The sequence below is a fragment of the Oncorhynchus mykiss genome, chromosome 24 (genome assembly GCF_013265735.2).
Source record: "Oncorhynchus mykiss isolate Arlee chromosome 24, USDA_OmykA_1.1, whole genome shotgun sequence".
Taxonomy (NCBI): Eukaryota; Metazoa; Chordata; class Actinopteri; order Salmoniformes; family Salmonidae; genus Oncorhynchus; species Oncorhynchus mykiss.
This window is the reverse complement of record NC_048588.1, coordinates 20833705-20852158: the sequence shown is the minus strand read 5'-3', so window position 1 is coordinate 20852158 and position 18454 is coordinate 20833705. Positions and strand designations below refer to the sequence as shown.

General features: G+C 40.5%; 1 protein-coding gene across 2 annotated transcripts in view; it reads right to left on the bottom strand.

Annotated features, from left to right (window-relative positions):
* LOC110503979 (CD166 antigen homolog A) overlaps positions 1–17677 on the bottom strand; it is a 68868-nt gene extending 51191 nt beyond the window's left edge. The window contains exon 1 of one of the 2 annotated variants that reach the window (XM_021582692.2): positions 17420–17677. In XM_021582692.2, coding sequence (XP_021438367.1) covers positions 17420–17471 — 52 coding nt within the window. In that variant the 5' untranslated portion in view covers positions 17472–17677. The remainder of the gene's footprint in view (positions 1–17419) is intronic. The other variant, XM_021582691.2, reaches the window with a different exon arrangement.
* Between the last annotated feature and the right edge of the window lie 777 nt (positions 17678–18454).

Sequence of the window (18454 nt, the reverse complement as noted above, 5' to 3'; positions counted from 1 at the left end):
CGTTCTGTGTGCTTGTGTTGCCTACCACTTTGTGGTTGAGCCGTTGTTGCCCCTAGATGTTACCACTTCACAATAACATCACTTACAGTTGACCGGGACAGCTCTAGCAGGGCAGAAATTTGACAGTGCCTGTGACGGTGCCACATTAAAAGTCACTGAGCTCTTCAGTATGGGCCATTCTACTGACAATGTTGTCTTTTGAGATTGCATGGCTGTATGCTCGATTTCATTCAACTGTCAGCAACAGGTGTGGCCGAAATAGCCAAATCCACTAATTTGAAGTGGTGTCCACAGAGTGTATGTGAAAACAGCGCGTTTCTATGAACTGTGGTTAAAACAATAACAAGAAAGGTCCTAAAAAATGTTTGTCTGTGACATCAAAAGGTAGGATTAAAAGTAAAAAATAAAACGGTCATTTTCAAAACCTGCAACGAGTTTCTAGCCAGAGGGAGGGTGTTTTCTTGCTCTCCACATCACTGCGAATCTCACAATGTTTGAAAATGACTGTTTTTAAAATGTTTGAACTTTTTATGATGTCATCGGGTAAAACTTTTTAACTTCATATTATTTTCTATAAAGCGTGGAAATGCGCCGTTTTCACATATGTAGACAGGGACACTGGTATTGTACTGATAATGAAAATGATGTTGAAAAGTGGTGGAATTGGCCTTTTAACACGTTTATTTTATCACCCTACAACACAGGCACCAGCAACACCTGCTGAAAAGTCTATTCTAGATTCTCCATCACCAGAGTTTATTTTGAAGAGTAAACACAAAGAGGCAGACAATATGAAGCCTCTCTCTGTCTCTTGTCTCCTCTGAGCCCTAAGCCATCGCTAGGTGATGCAAACAAATTACCCAGCAGTCTTTGCATTGTTTGTGAACAGGTGCCTCATTTTCCTCCACCTGTCCTCCCATGAGAGAAGCCTTCCACATCCCAGTGTCACAGAGAAGAAAACAGGCCTTGATATTCACACAGGTTCCAGCTCAATAGCATTCAAGCTCAGGAGTCACTGAACATAAAAAATGTATGTTACTGATCTTTATTGCCAACAGTAAATGCCTAAAATAGCTCCGTTGATTTTACAGTGATGAAACGAGGAAATCATTGGCAGATAATTTCAGTAAATGATTAATACTTAAATTTTCCATTTTCAACCTGCAATCTATCCTATGCTCATTTAAAGAAGGCTTTGAATCTTGCTGACAGCGCAATCGAGAGAGAAAATCTTGTATCTCTAACTTCCAATTAACTGAAATGGTTTAATTAAAAATGTTCACATGCTTGAGCAGAGCACTCACTTAGAAAGAGGAATATCTGGGGATGCTGTTTACCTTGGAGCTTAGAGAAATTAGGAATAAATGCTTACCATAAAGCTGAATAAAAAACATTTTAATTTTTTTTTAATAGTTTAGTTTGATAATTGTTTTTTATATGGGAAAGTTCACTCCCAAATGAAATTTGGCAGCTACCTATATTAGTATAGCTGTATTTATGTAAGAATACAGACAGAGTTCAATTTTGGGACACTACAAAGCTATATCTGTGCTGTGCTATGCCATTATGTCTAAGGACTGATGTGCCATACTGCAGTACAAAAAAGAGGACAAATGCTCTCCATCCAACCTCACTGAGCTCGAGCTGTTTTGCAAGGAGGAATGGGAAAAAATGTCAGTCTCTCGATGTGCAAAACTGATAGAGACATACCCCAAGCGACTTACAGCTGTAATCGCAGCAAAAGATGGCGCTACAAAGTATTAACTTAAGGGGGCTGAATAATTTTGCCCGCCCAATTTTTAAGTTTTTGATTTGTTAAAAAAGTTTGAAATATCCAATAAATGTCGTTCCACTTCATGATTGTGTCCCACTTGTTGTTGATTCTTCACAAAAAAAATACAGTTTTATATCTTTATGTTTGAAGCCTGAAATGTGGCAAAAGGTCGCAAAGTTCAAGGGGGCCGAATACTTTCGCAAGGCACTGTATGTATGTACAGAGGAGGACAGAGGAGCCTCTTAAAGAAGAAGTTACAGGTCTGTGAGAGCCAGAAATCTTGCTTGCTTGTAGGTGACCAAATACTTATTTTCCACCATAATTTGCAAATAAATTCATTGAAAATCCTACATTGTGATTTTCTGGATTTTTTTTCTCATTTTGTCTGTCATAGTTGAAGTGTACCTATGATGAAAATTACAGGCCTCTCTCATCTTTTTAAGTGGGAGAACTTGCACAATTGGTGGCTGACTAAATACTTTTTTGCCCCACTGTATGTATGTATGTATGTATTTATGTTTGCATGTACGTGGACGAGACAGACAGGAAGAGACAAAGCACATTATAAGAAAAAAGAAAAGCCACCAAATTAGAAAGACCAGCATGGTTGGCCTGAAATTGATTTTGTGGGAATCATTAACCTTTCAAATGTCCTCTTCTATGCACTCAAACCCAACGCAAGCTCCAGTAAAGCCTCTTAAAAAACCTAATAAATTATCTCTGTGGATGAGCAGGGAGGGTACAGGAACTGCTTTCTGTTGGGTTACGGGATAAGTGCACTCTGAAATCACATCCATTATGTTGTGAATGATGTATTTAAAGGGGGCGGCCGGGGAGGGGACCCCAGGGAAGGGGTGGTTAAGGGACGTCTCTCCAGACAAGGGAGGGCCAGATCATGGGAGGTGTAGGGGATGGGTCCCAAAGACCCTCCACATTATTGATTAAGGGGACCTTAAGATTCATATGTTTTGCTGCAGGCCTTATAATAAGATACTGTTGCTATGTGTCTAAAAACTCTGCCACTATACGTTGCACAAGCTATCTATATTAGTCTTTGTGGTTAAGCCCTGGCTGTTGTGAGAGTGTGCTTGCAGGCTAGGCCTGAGTCAGACCGAAACTAGATAAAGAGATGTAACCACTGTCTGGTTTTGATATTTTGATCTTGTGAGACAGTGGACAATTCTAATAAATTCAGAGAAACTACTGTACTAGTTTGCCTTATAAGGTAACCTCAGCTTATTGATACACACATACATTGACGTAGGTGATCATACCACTAGGGAGTGATCACATGTATAAAATCAGCTGTGCCCTTAGGTGGGGTGCAGAACTTACTCAGAAACATGTGTGCTATGTTCCTGTTGTCAACTTCTGTCTGCAATTGTCTGAATGCTAATTTCACCAATGAGCCAATGATTGACAAGGAACAAGGAACAAACCCCAACAGAGGCTCACAGTACTGACCCCAAAGATCCACCAACATCTCCCATTAACGGCGTGCCATTAAAGCCACATCAGGACATTAACAAAGCACAGCCACACCGCTTCCCCTGTGGTCCATTAACTCCTAATCTAATTCACTGCATCCAGATTTGTAGCAATGATGTCATTCTGCTGCTTCTGCAGAAACGGAGACTACCTCAGTCTAGTGGTCTATGGGTTACGTACTGTATGTTACGGAAGCACTTAATGTAACTTTGAACTAGTCAGACTACAGAGTGAAAGAACAGTGTGGGAGGGCTAATGGAGCTTCTTGATTACCAAGTCAGAACCACATTTTGGAGTCTGACTTTGAATGAACTTGATGACAAATCAGACATTCTTACCTCAGTGTTATTTCTTTCCAGCTTATTCACTAAACATCTGCTCAACAGCTGTGTCGACATGTGACCTTTGAAGAACATGTTTCTTCTAATTGCTGCAGAAATTGAATTGATTCCGCCATGTCTATGGAAAAGACAAAGCGGGGGAATTGGGAGCATAAACAGTGTGAGGGTCTTTCTATTCTTTACAAAGACATTAGCCTCCTCACAGATAAATCATTACATAGCACACTGGTCCATTCTGACAGGCTTGATATGACAAAAGGGTTATTAAGGTAACTTCAAAATGGTCTTGGCACTTGAAGACAACATTCTTGACATCAAAGTGTTCCTACTCTCAACACACCTCTTCAACAGGTATTGCATCAGACAGCACATGTTCGTTTTTTTTTGCATATGGCCAGCCATAAAATTCTTATCCTATCCTTCCCTGCCTGAGGCAAAGCTAGCACACAAGCAGCAGAGCATGAGCACAATTTCTAGGCCCAGTCCTCTCTCAGACTGGGTTCGTTTGACATTCAATTTACCATTCAGTTCAATTTCATTAGTAGCCCTGGGGGTTTCTAACAATGTCCCTGTAACAAACCACTTCACAAGCAAGCCTGGACACCCAAAACCCTTGTGGCTAGCCTATTATATCAACAATGACAAGGAAAGGCACTTTGGAGTAGTCAGATTAAAACAGAGAGGAACCAAAGCTATAGGCTGCTCTTAACCCATTGCCCTTCGTGTAAGAATGACTGTAGTTTAACCTGCATTCAAACATCTAGTATGTTTCAGTTACAGGCACTCGTCTCCGCCTAAAGCATCCCCTGCAGGGCTCATTACTACCCCCTTCCTCCCTCTCTCTCTCTCTCTCTCTCTCTCTCTTTCTCTCTCTCTCTCTCCCTTTTCTATAGCCTCAATCATGCTAGCAGCCCCACTCCTGCCCTGGCTGTTTGGATGGGGGTGTGTGTGGAGGGAGTTAGGTGATACGACCCCAAGGCTGATCACTTATATTTATGTGTAAACAAAACACCATCCAGCTATTGATCTGAAAGTGCTTCATTAGATGGTGTAAGAAGCAGGAGTTGACATTTCCCCGATGCAAAATGAATGATTAATGGGTGTATACACTCAACAGAACCTACAGTTTCATTGTTTGTTTGTACTTTGCACTATCAATAATGTATGTCTTATTATGTTGTAAAAAAGCTAATACAAACATGTCCATTTGTTCAACTGACTGCCGGCAATGGCTTTCATCTTGTGTAATTGCCATAGCGGTGCTTGATGCTTCCTCTTGATCCCAGTAAGTAGTGCACTGTGTTGTGGAACATCTAATGACAGAACTGACCTTTCAACCCTTCACTGTGAAACAGACCAGGCCTGTCTTCCATTCCAATAAGGTCCACAGCCTGGTTGGTATTAAGAGGGCATTAGCTGTGAATTCGGAGAGTTTGTGTTCTGCTTGACATTCTAAACACTGGGGGTTTGAGGTCACTCAGAAGGCAACACAGATAACATGAATGAACACATGGAATGCAGATAATACACACAGGTGATTAAATACCTGCATGGGCATCCTGTCTGTGTATTTTAAAATGTTATGCCCACCAACCAACGTCACATGTTTTGGAGGACTGCAGTGACAGGTTGAAAATGTCTAAGGCTATGTCAGAGACTCCAGCCACCCAAGTCATAGGCTGTTCTCTCTGCTACTGCACTGCAAGTAGTACCAGAGTGCCAAGTCTGGGACCAAAAAGCTCCTAAACAACCTCTACCCCAAAGCCATAAGACTGCTGAACAGTTCATCCAATGGATACCTACACACACACACATATTGACCCCCCCCCCCCCCCCCCCCCACACACACACACACATTCAGACTCTTCACATACACTGCTGCTACATTGTTTATTATATATCCTGTTTATGATATATCCTGATTGCCTGGTCACTCTACCCCTACCTATATGTACATACTGACTTGCCTCAATTACCTCAACTACCTCGTACCCCTGCACATTGACTCAGTACTGGTACTCCTTGTATATAGTCTCTATATAGTTACGATTTCCTTTTTTATTTAGCAAATATTTCTCTTACTTTTTAACTCTGCATTGTTGGAAAAGGCCTCGTAAGTAAGCATTTCACTGTAAAGTCTACACCTGTTGTATTCAGTGCATGTGACCAATAATATTTGATTTGATTTATGAGGGGGATATCACGCTCCTAGTTACAGTTTCTATCAATTCCAAAAGGACGATGTCGTTTCTCGTCTTCCTTGCAGAAATAATATTGTTTACTCTGATTTAGTAAATGTATAACAAGGGAGGTCACACTTTATTTATATCATGCAGATTTAGCATCTTTAGATGCTCTACAGATAGATGCTCTACAGATAATAGATAAAACAGTCATAATATCAACAAACTATCTGCTGATAAGCATCTGCTTGCTAATATTACGGTTAGGGTTAGAATAAGGGTTAGGGTAAGGGTTAAGGTTAGGGTTCAGTTTAGAGTTAGAATAAGGGTCAAGGTTAGGGTTAGAGCTAGAGCTAGAGTTAGTAGATAGTTAGTACAAATGTTACTGATATTCTGTGGACAGTCGGTAGAGCATCTACAGATATACTATCTAAATAAAGTGGACCGGGAAGTAACATTCAATGTGCAGAACAAAACAGAGAAAGCTTTTGTGTGTGACTTGGCACACTCTTTGGCACCCCCCATTCTGGGGTTCTGGGCTAGGCTGCCAAAGGTTCTGCCTGTTGACCCTGAGGTCAATAATGAGCCATGTATCTAGAATAGAGTGTAGTGATCTCCCCCCTCCACTCCCTCAGAGAGATTAACACAGAGATTTAGGAGAAATGGAGAGAGGGAACGCTGTGCTGGTCCAATAACAGACTGAGCACACAGTCCAGTGACTAACATGGATGCCTCCAGGACAGCATGAGTTGAAAACCCAATGTCCTTCTGAACTCAACTATTACTACAACTATTACTACACTGTTATCACTGTCTCCACGCCTGGCCTCGCTGGCAAAGAGCGACACTTACAATTATACAACTTTTTTTTAAATTAAAAAGTATTTTTCAAACTGGTTGAGCAGGATGCAGCCTGTAAAGCTCGGGAGGCAGTAGGTTTTAATACCTGTCGTTTTCTAACCACCACACTGCAGTGCTTGAGCGCTCTCCCAACATAATCATAATATGCAGATGTATTTTTCAATTTAAGTAGGCTTTCAGTCAATTAAAGTGTGCAATGCAAAGCTGTTCCCCAACAGACAACTGTACAGAAAAGATAATGAATTTACTATCAACCTTCATAAGATGTGATTAAATCCTCAAGAGGCTGTATTCCACTAAGTATGTAATAAGCATTTCTGTGCAGGGATTTTGGCGAGATTACAGTTAGCATAAAATACGTAAGTGTACTACATACAGTAAATATGCAAATGTGGGCACGTGAAAAATGATAATATAAGTATGCTTTTGACCCATTATTATAAAACGTGGCATTGTCACAAAAATCCATGGGAGAAATTGCATACATTCAAATGTCATTCAAGCACTTTGTGAAAATTGCATACTTCAGCCACTCTTCCCCTCACAATTACAAGACAAAATTGCTTATTTAAGTTCACTGCCTACTGCTGACAAATGTTCCATTTTTTTTAAAGGCTTGAAAACACAGGGAGTATTATAAAACTAAAATTAATACATTTTATACACAGAGTGGGGTAGAGAACATGACTTGTTTAAAAAGGTTATGTTCTGGTAAGATTATTACGTTCTTCAGAAACAAAGGAGAGAAGTTGAACACTTGTATTTACTTTTCAAATCAATCAATTGTTAGAACTGTCACCTCACATCGAGTATTACCATTCACTTAAGTGTCCCTCGTTTATGAGCATTCATTCTCAGGTGTAACATATTTTCATTAGTTTTACTACAAATGACTCAATGGCCATTGCTTTTTCTCCTTCCATCATCACACGAGAGCAGCCATATATCAACATAAGTGCTTTAAACCATTTAGCCTGGCGCCATGCGTCTTTCACTAGTATCCCCTCCTGTCTGTCTGTACAGAACATATTCCAACATTGGTGCTTTTGAACAGGAGGTTTGCCGATTCCCCTGATAATGAGCTGATTTGCCTTCACTATCACCAGCAGCAGAAAGACACGATAACTTCACAGGAGCCTGTCGATAAGCAACATTTCAGCTGTATGACTCATATCATTCCAACAGAATGAATCCACGCAGCAAACATCTCCTGATTAAAGAGTCCGTTGGCTTGGAGAGCTCTTGGGCTGGATCCTCACACTTTGAATAGTCAAATGTAAAACCTGCCCTAGAACATTCCGTACGTACAGAACAACAGCCTCTCAACAGTCCACACGGACAAAAGAACAAGCAACAGCAACATTCTGTGTGGGGATCACAATATGAGACAACACTCTATGAAGCATGGACATCAATAACAAATGTATATGAGAACCCGGAAAAGTACTGTCTGGTGCCAAAGGGTGACAAAGCGATCCAATTACTGGCGAGGCCATCTGGAGACATTACTGTCTGGGTAAATGTGCATGTAATGGCAGACAGGGGTAGTGATGCTCTCCACTGTGATGCATTGCCTGTGTCAGATCTGTTTATAGGCAAACACACAATGGCAAGGTCTAGAGCATGGGACAGGTAATCCAGAGAATTCCTCAGAGAGAGAGGGGGAATGCCATACCCATTCATCCATACAACACATAAACTAATATGACTAGCCAATTGTTATGCATTTTCCATTGTGAGAATCTCTTATTGCATAACCCGGAGAATTTAAATGAAATCACTATCATTACATTAGGAAAAGAGAAATCCTCTCCTCGTTGTATCTACTGCAGGTGAGAATGCAAACACATTCATAATGGGTTATGGCACCTCCATTACTCAAAATGAAACACCTGGAAGTTTATTTTACAACTGCTTCGCTCTCATATACTGGGGCTGGCACTTCGAATAATGCAGCATTTATTTGACACGGAACTATGCAGCTGAATTTGTTTGTGATTCCTTTAGAAAACACAATTCCTTCTCTCTGACATGAAAGGTGTTTCTAAAGCAAAAGACTCATCATTGTAGAACAGATTCTAGTGTTTCATTGCAAATTCCTGTGATCCGTCTTAAGCTGTCTCACTGCTTAACACAGCGTTTCCCAAACTCGGTCCTGGGGACCCCAAAGAGTGCACATTTTGTTTTTGCCCTAACACTACAAAGCTAATTCAAATTATCAAAGCTTTTCATATCAAATCAAATTGATGCTTACAGGTGCTTACTTACAAACCCTTAACCAAGAATGCAGTTCAAGAAAAAGAGTTAAGAAAATATTTAATAAATAAACTAAATATAAAAATGTTAATAAAAAGTAACACAATAAAATAACAATAACGAGGCTATATACAGGGGGTACCGGTACCAAGTCAATGTGCGGGGGTACGGGTTAGTCGAGGTAATTTGTACATGTAGGTAGGGGTGGAGTGACAATGCATAGATAAGCTTGATGATTAGTTTGATAATTAGGTGATTATTTGAATCAGCTATGTAGAGCTATGGCAAAAACCAAAAAGTACACCCCTTGGGGTCCCAAGGACCGAGTTTGGGAAACCCTGGTTTAACAGCTCCGATGGGAGTTAAAGTACTTTTCAGAATTCTCTGCAGGAACATGGGGCTACTTGACCTCTCAAGATGAGTCCCATTAGATAATTAGGTTCTCCATCTAAATGGTGCACAAGAGGCTTTTCACCTACCCACTAATGTCTGACAATGGAAGGGTTAGAATACAGCTACTGCACAGTAGCAACTAGCTAATGAAACACCTCACAGTTTTACATGGCATTCATTATCAACGGCATCCACACTGTGACACATTTACTAGAGCATCATTTTACTTCATTGAAAGTGAAGTGGTTCAACATCTAAGATAATAGAGCTGGTGTGAAGAATTCTGAGTACTTAGATTTAATAAAAATAATACACTGTACTGTATATACACCTTCTATATAAACAGTAAATTGCAGTGGTCGTTCACAATGCAGTTTTATGAGGATCACGCCATTAAGGCCAGAATCAACCAGTGACTGACCAGCAATTATCACGTTCGCTGGAATAATTATCGGACCAAGCTGCAGCGCGATATGGTTTCCACATATTATTTATTAGAAACGCACAAAACAACAAAGAAAGAATGAAACAAACAACGAACCGTAACTAAGAGGTGTAACATACACTAACTCAAAACAATATCCCATAAAACACAGGTGGAAAAAATGCTACTTAAATATGATCCCCAATTAGAGACAACGATAGCCAGCTGCCTCTAATTGGGAATCATACCAAACACCAACATAGAAAAACTAAACTAGAACCCCACATAGAAAATAACAACTAGAAAACCCCCCAGTCACGCCCAGTCATGACCTACTCTACCATAGAAAATAAGGGCTCTCTATGGTCAGGAAGTGACAAGTAAATATGTCTAGATCTCAACCTCACCAGACACCTTTTAACATACTTTTATCATATGGTAAAAATAATCATTCAGATTTATGTTTAGAATATATAAAAGATGAACTAAAATGTATTGTTTCAAATGATCACAAAAGCCTTGGTTCTGGATTTTTCATGTACGCATCAGGTGAAGGAACTCCATACACCCAAGGCTAATACAAGGCTTTGAATTCCAGGCAGCGAGAGCTCCACAGCCAGATAAGTATCAGCATAAATACCACTCTCTTACAAAGTCCTTTACCACCTGGGATTTAGAGCCAGGAATCCAACGCATGAGAGGAAGCATGCAATTGAAACTGCCTGAGCAACATGTTTAGGACCTTGAAGAATACTTCAAAGCAACTAAGGAAGAGTACACCCTGCACTCTTGACATGTGAGTGGGCTGAAGAAAAAGGGTTGAATATGATATTCTGTATTTTTACGAGTTTATATACCCTGGCATGCAAAAATGACAGGCGTTTTAATCTCCAGAAAGCAGAGATATGCAGTGACTGAGTGTTGTCCCTTGTTGAAAGTGAGGCGCTCTCTGGGTTTGAATGAGAACTCCTGCAAGTTCATCTGAAGCAGCATGTAATCATAGATAGCTCCAGGCTCCGTAGTGTGCCGCCTTCTCAGAAGGATAGATGAGGGACATCAACAGTGCACAAAGAACTAGCTTTTATAAAGGCTAGAATGGGGGACTACTGAGGTCAAATGCAGACACAAAACACTTATGTTTGGATCCCTGGGGCAGGATACTTCATGGAGCTACACTAAATATGACATTGTGTTTTCATGGCTGAAAATTGCAAAATAACGTTTGAATGAATAGAGACCAGTCACTATTGATGGACTGTTTCTGACCAATAAGCGATTTAAAAGTGAATGGGAAAGTGAAAATTGCATGACATTTTATTGCCCAATGCTTCTTATTTCTGCTTCATCTTTTGGACAATGACATTGTCATCTCAATAGACCGCTCTGGATTGCAGAGAGATTCAAAAATAGGTGTGATACAATAGTACCACCAGCTTCAGCCCTGACTCCATGTAAATAGGTGGCAATATAATCACTTTATGGGTGTGTACATTTTGGCAGTTTCCCCACTGACCTTTAGTGGGTCTGGTTGAGTTCCTAGTGCTTAGGAGCTCTCTTATTGAGAGCGATTTCTGCTTTTTCTCTTTTCAGATTCCATCAGGCAATGTGAGGAAAAGAAGACAAGATACATTTTCTTCTATGAGTTCTGAGAACAAAGAGTTTGGGAACACCTCCCCTTCCTCTTCATGCACACAGCTAATGGTATAGCTAATTAACTATTCTAATTAAATGACACCTAGTAAAAAGCTTTCCAAGGAATATTTCAACTAAGATTGTTGTGTCATTCATTATGGGCCATGTCATTAGCTTTCATATGGACCAGACCTACTTTCCCCCAGTAGGCTTGGATTGCCTTGCGCATATGAGAGGTGGGAGAACAGGGGGAAGATACTCAATGCCCTCCCAGGGGGGGTGGGCTGTTCCATCTTTTCATGACAAAGAGAGGAGACGGCAGGAGAAGTCAGCATCAATACTGTCGGGGGGAGTCCGCAGGAACCCAGAGAAAGCAGGGGGGATAATGTGAATAACAAAACAGAGAAACAACCTCACTTTTTTGTCCCAAAACAGGGGCCGAGCCATTTCCAGTGCGCTGTAGACTTTCCCCAAATCCAAAGATACCCTCATACATTTCAATGGGTGCATTTCAGCATAAGGGACTAGGTAGGGAGAGAGTGCTGTTGCACAGTCATCTCACTCCTGTTATTAAAGGCTTTCTCTAAAATGTATTTACTCCCTCCATATAACAAATAAATATATTTTTTTGTGTGTGAATAGCAGGAGTGCTATGATGAAGAAAGATAGAATACATATGCGGACTCGAAGGCTGGCATCTCCATTCAATGAAATACCAGGGTGTTCTGTGCCATTCTCCAACATTTTCACATTATAGCTTTCACGCAGGAATGTGTGACTGGAAATGTAATCTATATGTAAAACATGTCATATATCTTAAGCTGTCTAATAAAAACCCACCCAGGCCTTTACAACCTGTCTAACCAGTGACAATACAAGCAGAGTTGTGAGTTTTCTGGATAAGGGGAGGATTAAGGGGAAATCTCAATCATGACTGTTGAAACCGAACGTATCTCCCGCTCCTTTCTAAAACTGGGATGAGCTAATCATACTAGCTAGTGTAATTGAGACTCCATTGGCTGTTTTACTGACACCCTCGTGTGTAAAACTGTCACAGGCAGACCAAATGTTTTTTTCACCAGTGAGTCATTGTTTGAGACTGATTACAATGGCCACACAAGCCCTTTCATTTTCCTTAAGCAAAGCTGTACATCTTACAGCTGTGTGTGTCCAGTCACTGTGAATACTCTTTTTTTGCGGAAATACACTGTTTTCTGTGTTGGCTTAAATGTTCTCATTGCTGCCTGACTATAGCTCTGTAGTGCTGAAACATTTTCTCACTACAGATAATGTCGGAGAATCCTGAGCTCTTAACAGAAAGTGGCGATACTTTTCTCTAAACTAAGTGAATACTGAGAATTGAACATTTCAAGGAAGAAATCAGAGATTGAACCAGAGTGAATGAATCTAGTATGCTAGATGTGTGCATATCACAGCCCATTCTCACTCATGTACACTCCTAGAAAAAAAGGTGCTATCTACAACCTAAAAGGGTTCTTCGGCTGCCCCCCCCCATAAGAGATCACTTTGAAGAAACCTTTTTGGTTCGAGGAAGAATCATTTTAGGTTCAATATAGAACCCTCTCCACAGAACCAAAAAGGGTTCTCCTATGAGGACAAAAGAACCCTTTTGGAACCCCTTTTCCTAAAGTGTAGGGATGCGTTTTCATTCATAGAGCTGTATGCTCTCCCTCTCACCTGTGATATTAGCTGTATCGGGAAAGCTCCACTTCAAATAGCTAGGTAAATATTGTCCAGTTCACCAGCAGTTATCGTAATGATATGTAGACACAAAGACACTGAATTTTGGTCCTACTAACGACTGAGAACACACAGAGAGCAGGGCCATTGCAACCACTACAGGTCCCTCAGTAGGATCCTGGACCCTCCACCTAATCAACTGTCTCTGTACACATTGTCCTCCCAATTAAATAAAAACCACCTGCGGGCCAAATTCGGCCCACGGGCGGCCAGTTGGGGAACCCTGACCTATTGGCTAGCTCACCCTCATCCACAGCATTTGGGTAAAAGGATAGGTTCCATCTTTCACTCACCCCTTTTCTCGAGAGGCCTCAAAGTGGATTAAAACTAAATTAGTCTCTATGACCCTAATCTGGATTAAATTATAAAGAGGCAGAGCCACAATAGCGCAGTAGGTTTACTAGAATTAATATGTCCTCCCACTCCCAGATTGCCCAAAATATGATGCCCCTTATCGAAATATACAAGTTCTTTTCTTTTTTCACCAGTTGTTTTCTAGCACTTCAATGATATAGTGGAAAGACTGAGAAAAGCAAGAGATACCCTCAAAGAATGAGACCATTTAACGTTGCTCATTGCAATTTCCTATGACATACATAAACTGTCAGTTCAAACACAACACTGACTGTCCCACAGTGGCTTTGAAGGAAATGAAGAGCTGTCAGTGCGAGTTGAACATTTGCAAAGCTGGATAAAAGTGGTATGTTTATTGGGTATGATGTGTGATTAAGGCCATTTTCAGTAATTCATATCTAAATGAGGGGTAGGAAATGAATTCAGAAAAGGAGAGAAAGACACTCATAGGAATAAATATATAGTCCTGTATACCAAACTGTTGATGCTGTCCTGCAATGCACAAATAACTAATTAAAAACATCCATATTTGCAGTATTATGATGTAGGATGGTGACATTTTCTGTAAAGATACTACAGGAATGATTTACAGATTGAAGATCTGTAAATGCAAGTGTAGAGCACACAAAATGATGATGTCATCCTGAGTGACACCCACTCTCCTCAGAGCTAAAGTGTGGCATTTTCAGCATGGCAGTGGTACTTTATTTATTTTCTAACATGTCACCTCCCTGTAACACTGTGATGGAACTTGTCATCAGCATTTACATTTTTATTATTTAACCTTTATTTAACTGTAGGACATCAAGTTAACAATGATATTACAATTGCATTATCTGATATCACTGTCTTGCCCCACCCACATACACTCTCCTTTGAAAATAGGATCTGGATCATAAACATCTACGATTAAGGATGAAGAGTTTCATGTTATTGTGCTTTCCATCCATGAAACTACATTTTGCATGAAGGGCTGGCTACATTGTATAAGGAGTCAATGGGAGATAGAACAACCACAAACATCTAGACAAACCCGCCTCTAAACAAGACGTGACGTGCACAGTCACACAAATTAACATGCGCAAAATCCCAAGTGCAAACTGAGAATGCAAATCGCTCCAGTCTTTCTCTACACCAATCAACTGAACATGTATCTATCATGTCAGGACAAAAACTGGTTACGGAGAGTGAGAAAGTGGATGAATATATTTCAATGAGGTTTCACTCAGACAATGAAACCTTGTGGTCCCCACGCGAACAGGGGCCAGATTAGTCCATTAGCAAATGAAGAGCCCTACTTGCTTGACGAGTAATACCAGGTGTGACTGAGTGTTGTCTATTCCAGGGGGGGTAGGGTGAGGATGGGGGAGGGGTGGCGGGAAAGCAGGGAACAAAAAAACAAATGCACCTATGCAGACTATTTGTTCTAAAAGTCTTTCAGGGCCCTGTTTTTCCAGCACTATCTGGTCTAGGCTGAGGGTCACAGCAATGGAATCCGAATCACCTTTATTCACCAAGTACGTTTACACATACTCAGAATGTGACTTGGTGATATGGTGCTGCTAGTCATAGACAACCTTTAGAGCCAGAATACCGACAGTGGAGTTTAAACAAAGTTGACATATGGTACATTATATACAACTAGATAGACTGAGGATAAACATTTAAGAGAATGTGCAGTCAGTAAACAAATATATGATGGGTATACAGTTGATATACAGTATCAGTATGAATATATCTAAATACAGAGAGATGAACAGAGTGCAATGCAGTATAGTGCAGTTATTTTGTGTACAGTTCAGAGATGGCTTGATCCCGTGTGCAGCATAGAGTGCATAGTCCTTTAGTCTCTATGGACCCAATGGCCGGTTGGTGAGGGCCACAGCCAGGGGAAAGAAACTGTTCAGGTTGCGGGAGGTTTTGGTCATGATTGGCCTGAACAGCTTGCCAGAGGAGAATTTTTGGAATAAAATATCAACAGTGTATCTAATTACTGACTGATGGTGTCTATTCTGAAAACTACCTTCACAAACTGAGCACTTAGTTTAAAACCTCCAATTCAACATTTACAAGGTGGCATGAGTGATAGATGAAATATGTGGTGTTTAGACTAAGGAATTTTGTGATTTGATGAAGATGAATAACTAGATGGTTTCCTAGTGCTTCTTAAAATGACACTGCATATGAAGTTGTAATGAGTAACCAGCACATTGAAAAGTCATCATAAATCCTCCATAGAACAAGCAAACAGACACATGGTTTCACCATTTATGGAGGACTGACGGCCAAACTGCCAGCATCATGTTAACTCATCAAATGTTGATGTGGGGGGCTATAAACCTAAATTACAGCCCCACCCTAAAGGCCTTCAAATTCCACTATTTTAAAACCAGCGGCAATTGGCAACAGAACGACAACACACAGTCCAACGAGAAAAACTGTTAACACGCGACATGCTATTATTATAGGGGAGGCTCTTTTTTCCAACCAGTTCAAGTAAAAACGCCTGAGAGCGGGTGACAGTGACAAGTGAGGCTCACTGTAATTTACAATGACAGGCATGTCAAGTGACAGTGTCAGACAGAGGAGGACCTAAGTCAGATCACCCACCTCCCTTCCCAGCCTGGTCGCAGAGCATTTCATATTATTCTGTATGTAATTCCAAGACACGCCATTTAGTATGATATGTTATGTTTGGTATGGTTACATAAGACAGATGGTTGCTTAAGACAAAAACAAAGGGCAGTTGGTTGGTCGGGCATATAACGCAAACGTCTAGCAACCCAAAGGTTGTGCGTTCGAATCTCATCACGGACAACTTACATTTTTTTTGCTAATTAGCAACTTTTCAACTACTTACTACTTTTAAGCTACTTTGCTACAGCGTAGCATGTTAATTAACCCTTCCCCTAACCTTAACCCTTTTAGCTAATTATTCCCCTAAACCTAACCCCTCGGCGCATGTGACAAATAACATTTGATTTGATTTTGATTTAACCTAACTCCTAATCTTAAACCTAACCCCTAGCCTAGCTAGCGCCACCTAGCTGGAATTCGTAACAAATCACGCATTTAGCAAATTCGTAACATATTGAAAGTTTGAAAATTCGTAACATATTATACTAATTGTATTTCGTAACATATCATATGAAATGGGTGATGGACATCCATAAATTAATACATACCATACGAAACATAAGATATCATACTAAATGGAGTGTCTCTGATTTACGTAAAAAATAATACGAAATGCTCTGAGAACAGGTTTTTCCCTCTCCCAAAGGACTATTCAGAGCTCCACTGCAGATTGGTTAAATGTTGCGTCTGAATGCTTAAACACATGGTGCATACTTGTTGGATTGGAAAAAAAGCTTTCTTTAACGACATTTACAGAATGTAAAAAAGCCCAACTTTAATCTGCAAGGCGTTCCTGCCTCGTGGGAAAACACTGGTAAGTGTGCGCGTTTGAGTGCGTAATGTATATGTTTCGGAATGAACGTTTACCACACAAATTATTGTGAAAAGTCGATTTACTGTTGTAATTATTTAAATAAAATGAGAGGACAGCGCTCCCAAATTGAGAGCGCATGACTATCACCTGGCAAAACCTGCTCAACACTCCCACGAAGTGTGGCCAGTGGTTGTGCGCTATACAACTTGTAGTTACGCAGTAGTTATGCTATGAGCAATAATGGTAGAGCGGCAAAATAACGTTCTAACCATGACTATAACTAGCTATAACTCTGTATTCACAAACCTCAGTGTAAATCAAGATTGCTAATCGAATGACATGTATTTTCACGTCAGATGTATCGTCTACAAACTCATCATCACCATGCAATTCCCATGATGTGTTTATTAAAAATGTTGACAAAATGTATCAGTTTTCTTTTAAACAATGTAAGATATGATGCATGATAGGATATGATGCATGATAGGCTACATACAGTACCTTGGTAGACAAGCGCGACGAGGAGGGCACACAGACAGCCGGAAAAATGCATCCTGGCGAATGCCAGATATCCTTGCCCTGCTGTTCCTAAAGTTCGATAATATGTTTGTTATTATCGATCAGTTAACTTCTTTCCGTAAACTTCAGGGTTAAATATTCACTAACTGTATGCAGTTACTGCTGTATAACATGTGCTCTCTCACTTGCCTTGGCAAACAAATGTGGGAGCGCATCGAGTGAGCGACGACGGGAAGCTCTGTAGGGTAGGATTTTACAGCAACTCCGCCCAGGATCTACCACAATCTTGTGGATCCCACTCCACACTGCATTACACGCGCACACGCACACACGCACACACACACACACACGCACACACACACACACACACACACACACACACACACACACACACACACACACACAGACTAGCGGTTAGAGTGTTGGGCCAGTAACGAAAAAGTTGCTAGTTAGAATCTCTGAGCCAACAATTTGAAAAATCTGTTGATGTGCCCTTGAGCAAGGCACTTAACCCAAATTGCTTCAGGTTCGCTGTTGATAATGTCAGTCCCTGTCCGTGACCCCACGCTCAGAGGTTCTCAGGGAGACTGGGATATGCAAAAAACACATTTTGAAATTAATACACACTTGTCCGTGTGTGACATAAGACAAATATATGCATACACAGTTGCCAGATGTCATTTCAACGTCTAGTTTTGATTTACATTTGGTTGAGTTGTCAACTAATGTGAATTCAATGTGAAATCACCATGTCATTGGATTTAGGTTAAAAAACAAGAATTTCCCTTATCAATAAGTTTTCCACGTTGATTCAACATCATCACATTGAACGTTGATTTAGCAGTTTTTTGCCCAGTGGGAAGGCTCAAGGTGGCTCTTCATAGTTTAAATTCATAACTGCAGCGCACTGTTATTTTACATTGCCTCTTTGCATTGCAAGAGATAGTTTGAATAAAATACCAGTGGAATTTGCAACCTTTGGATTGCTAGACTATCGGTGGATTACACCCAAGTATA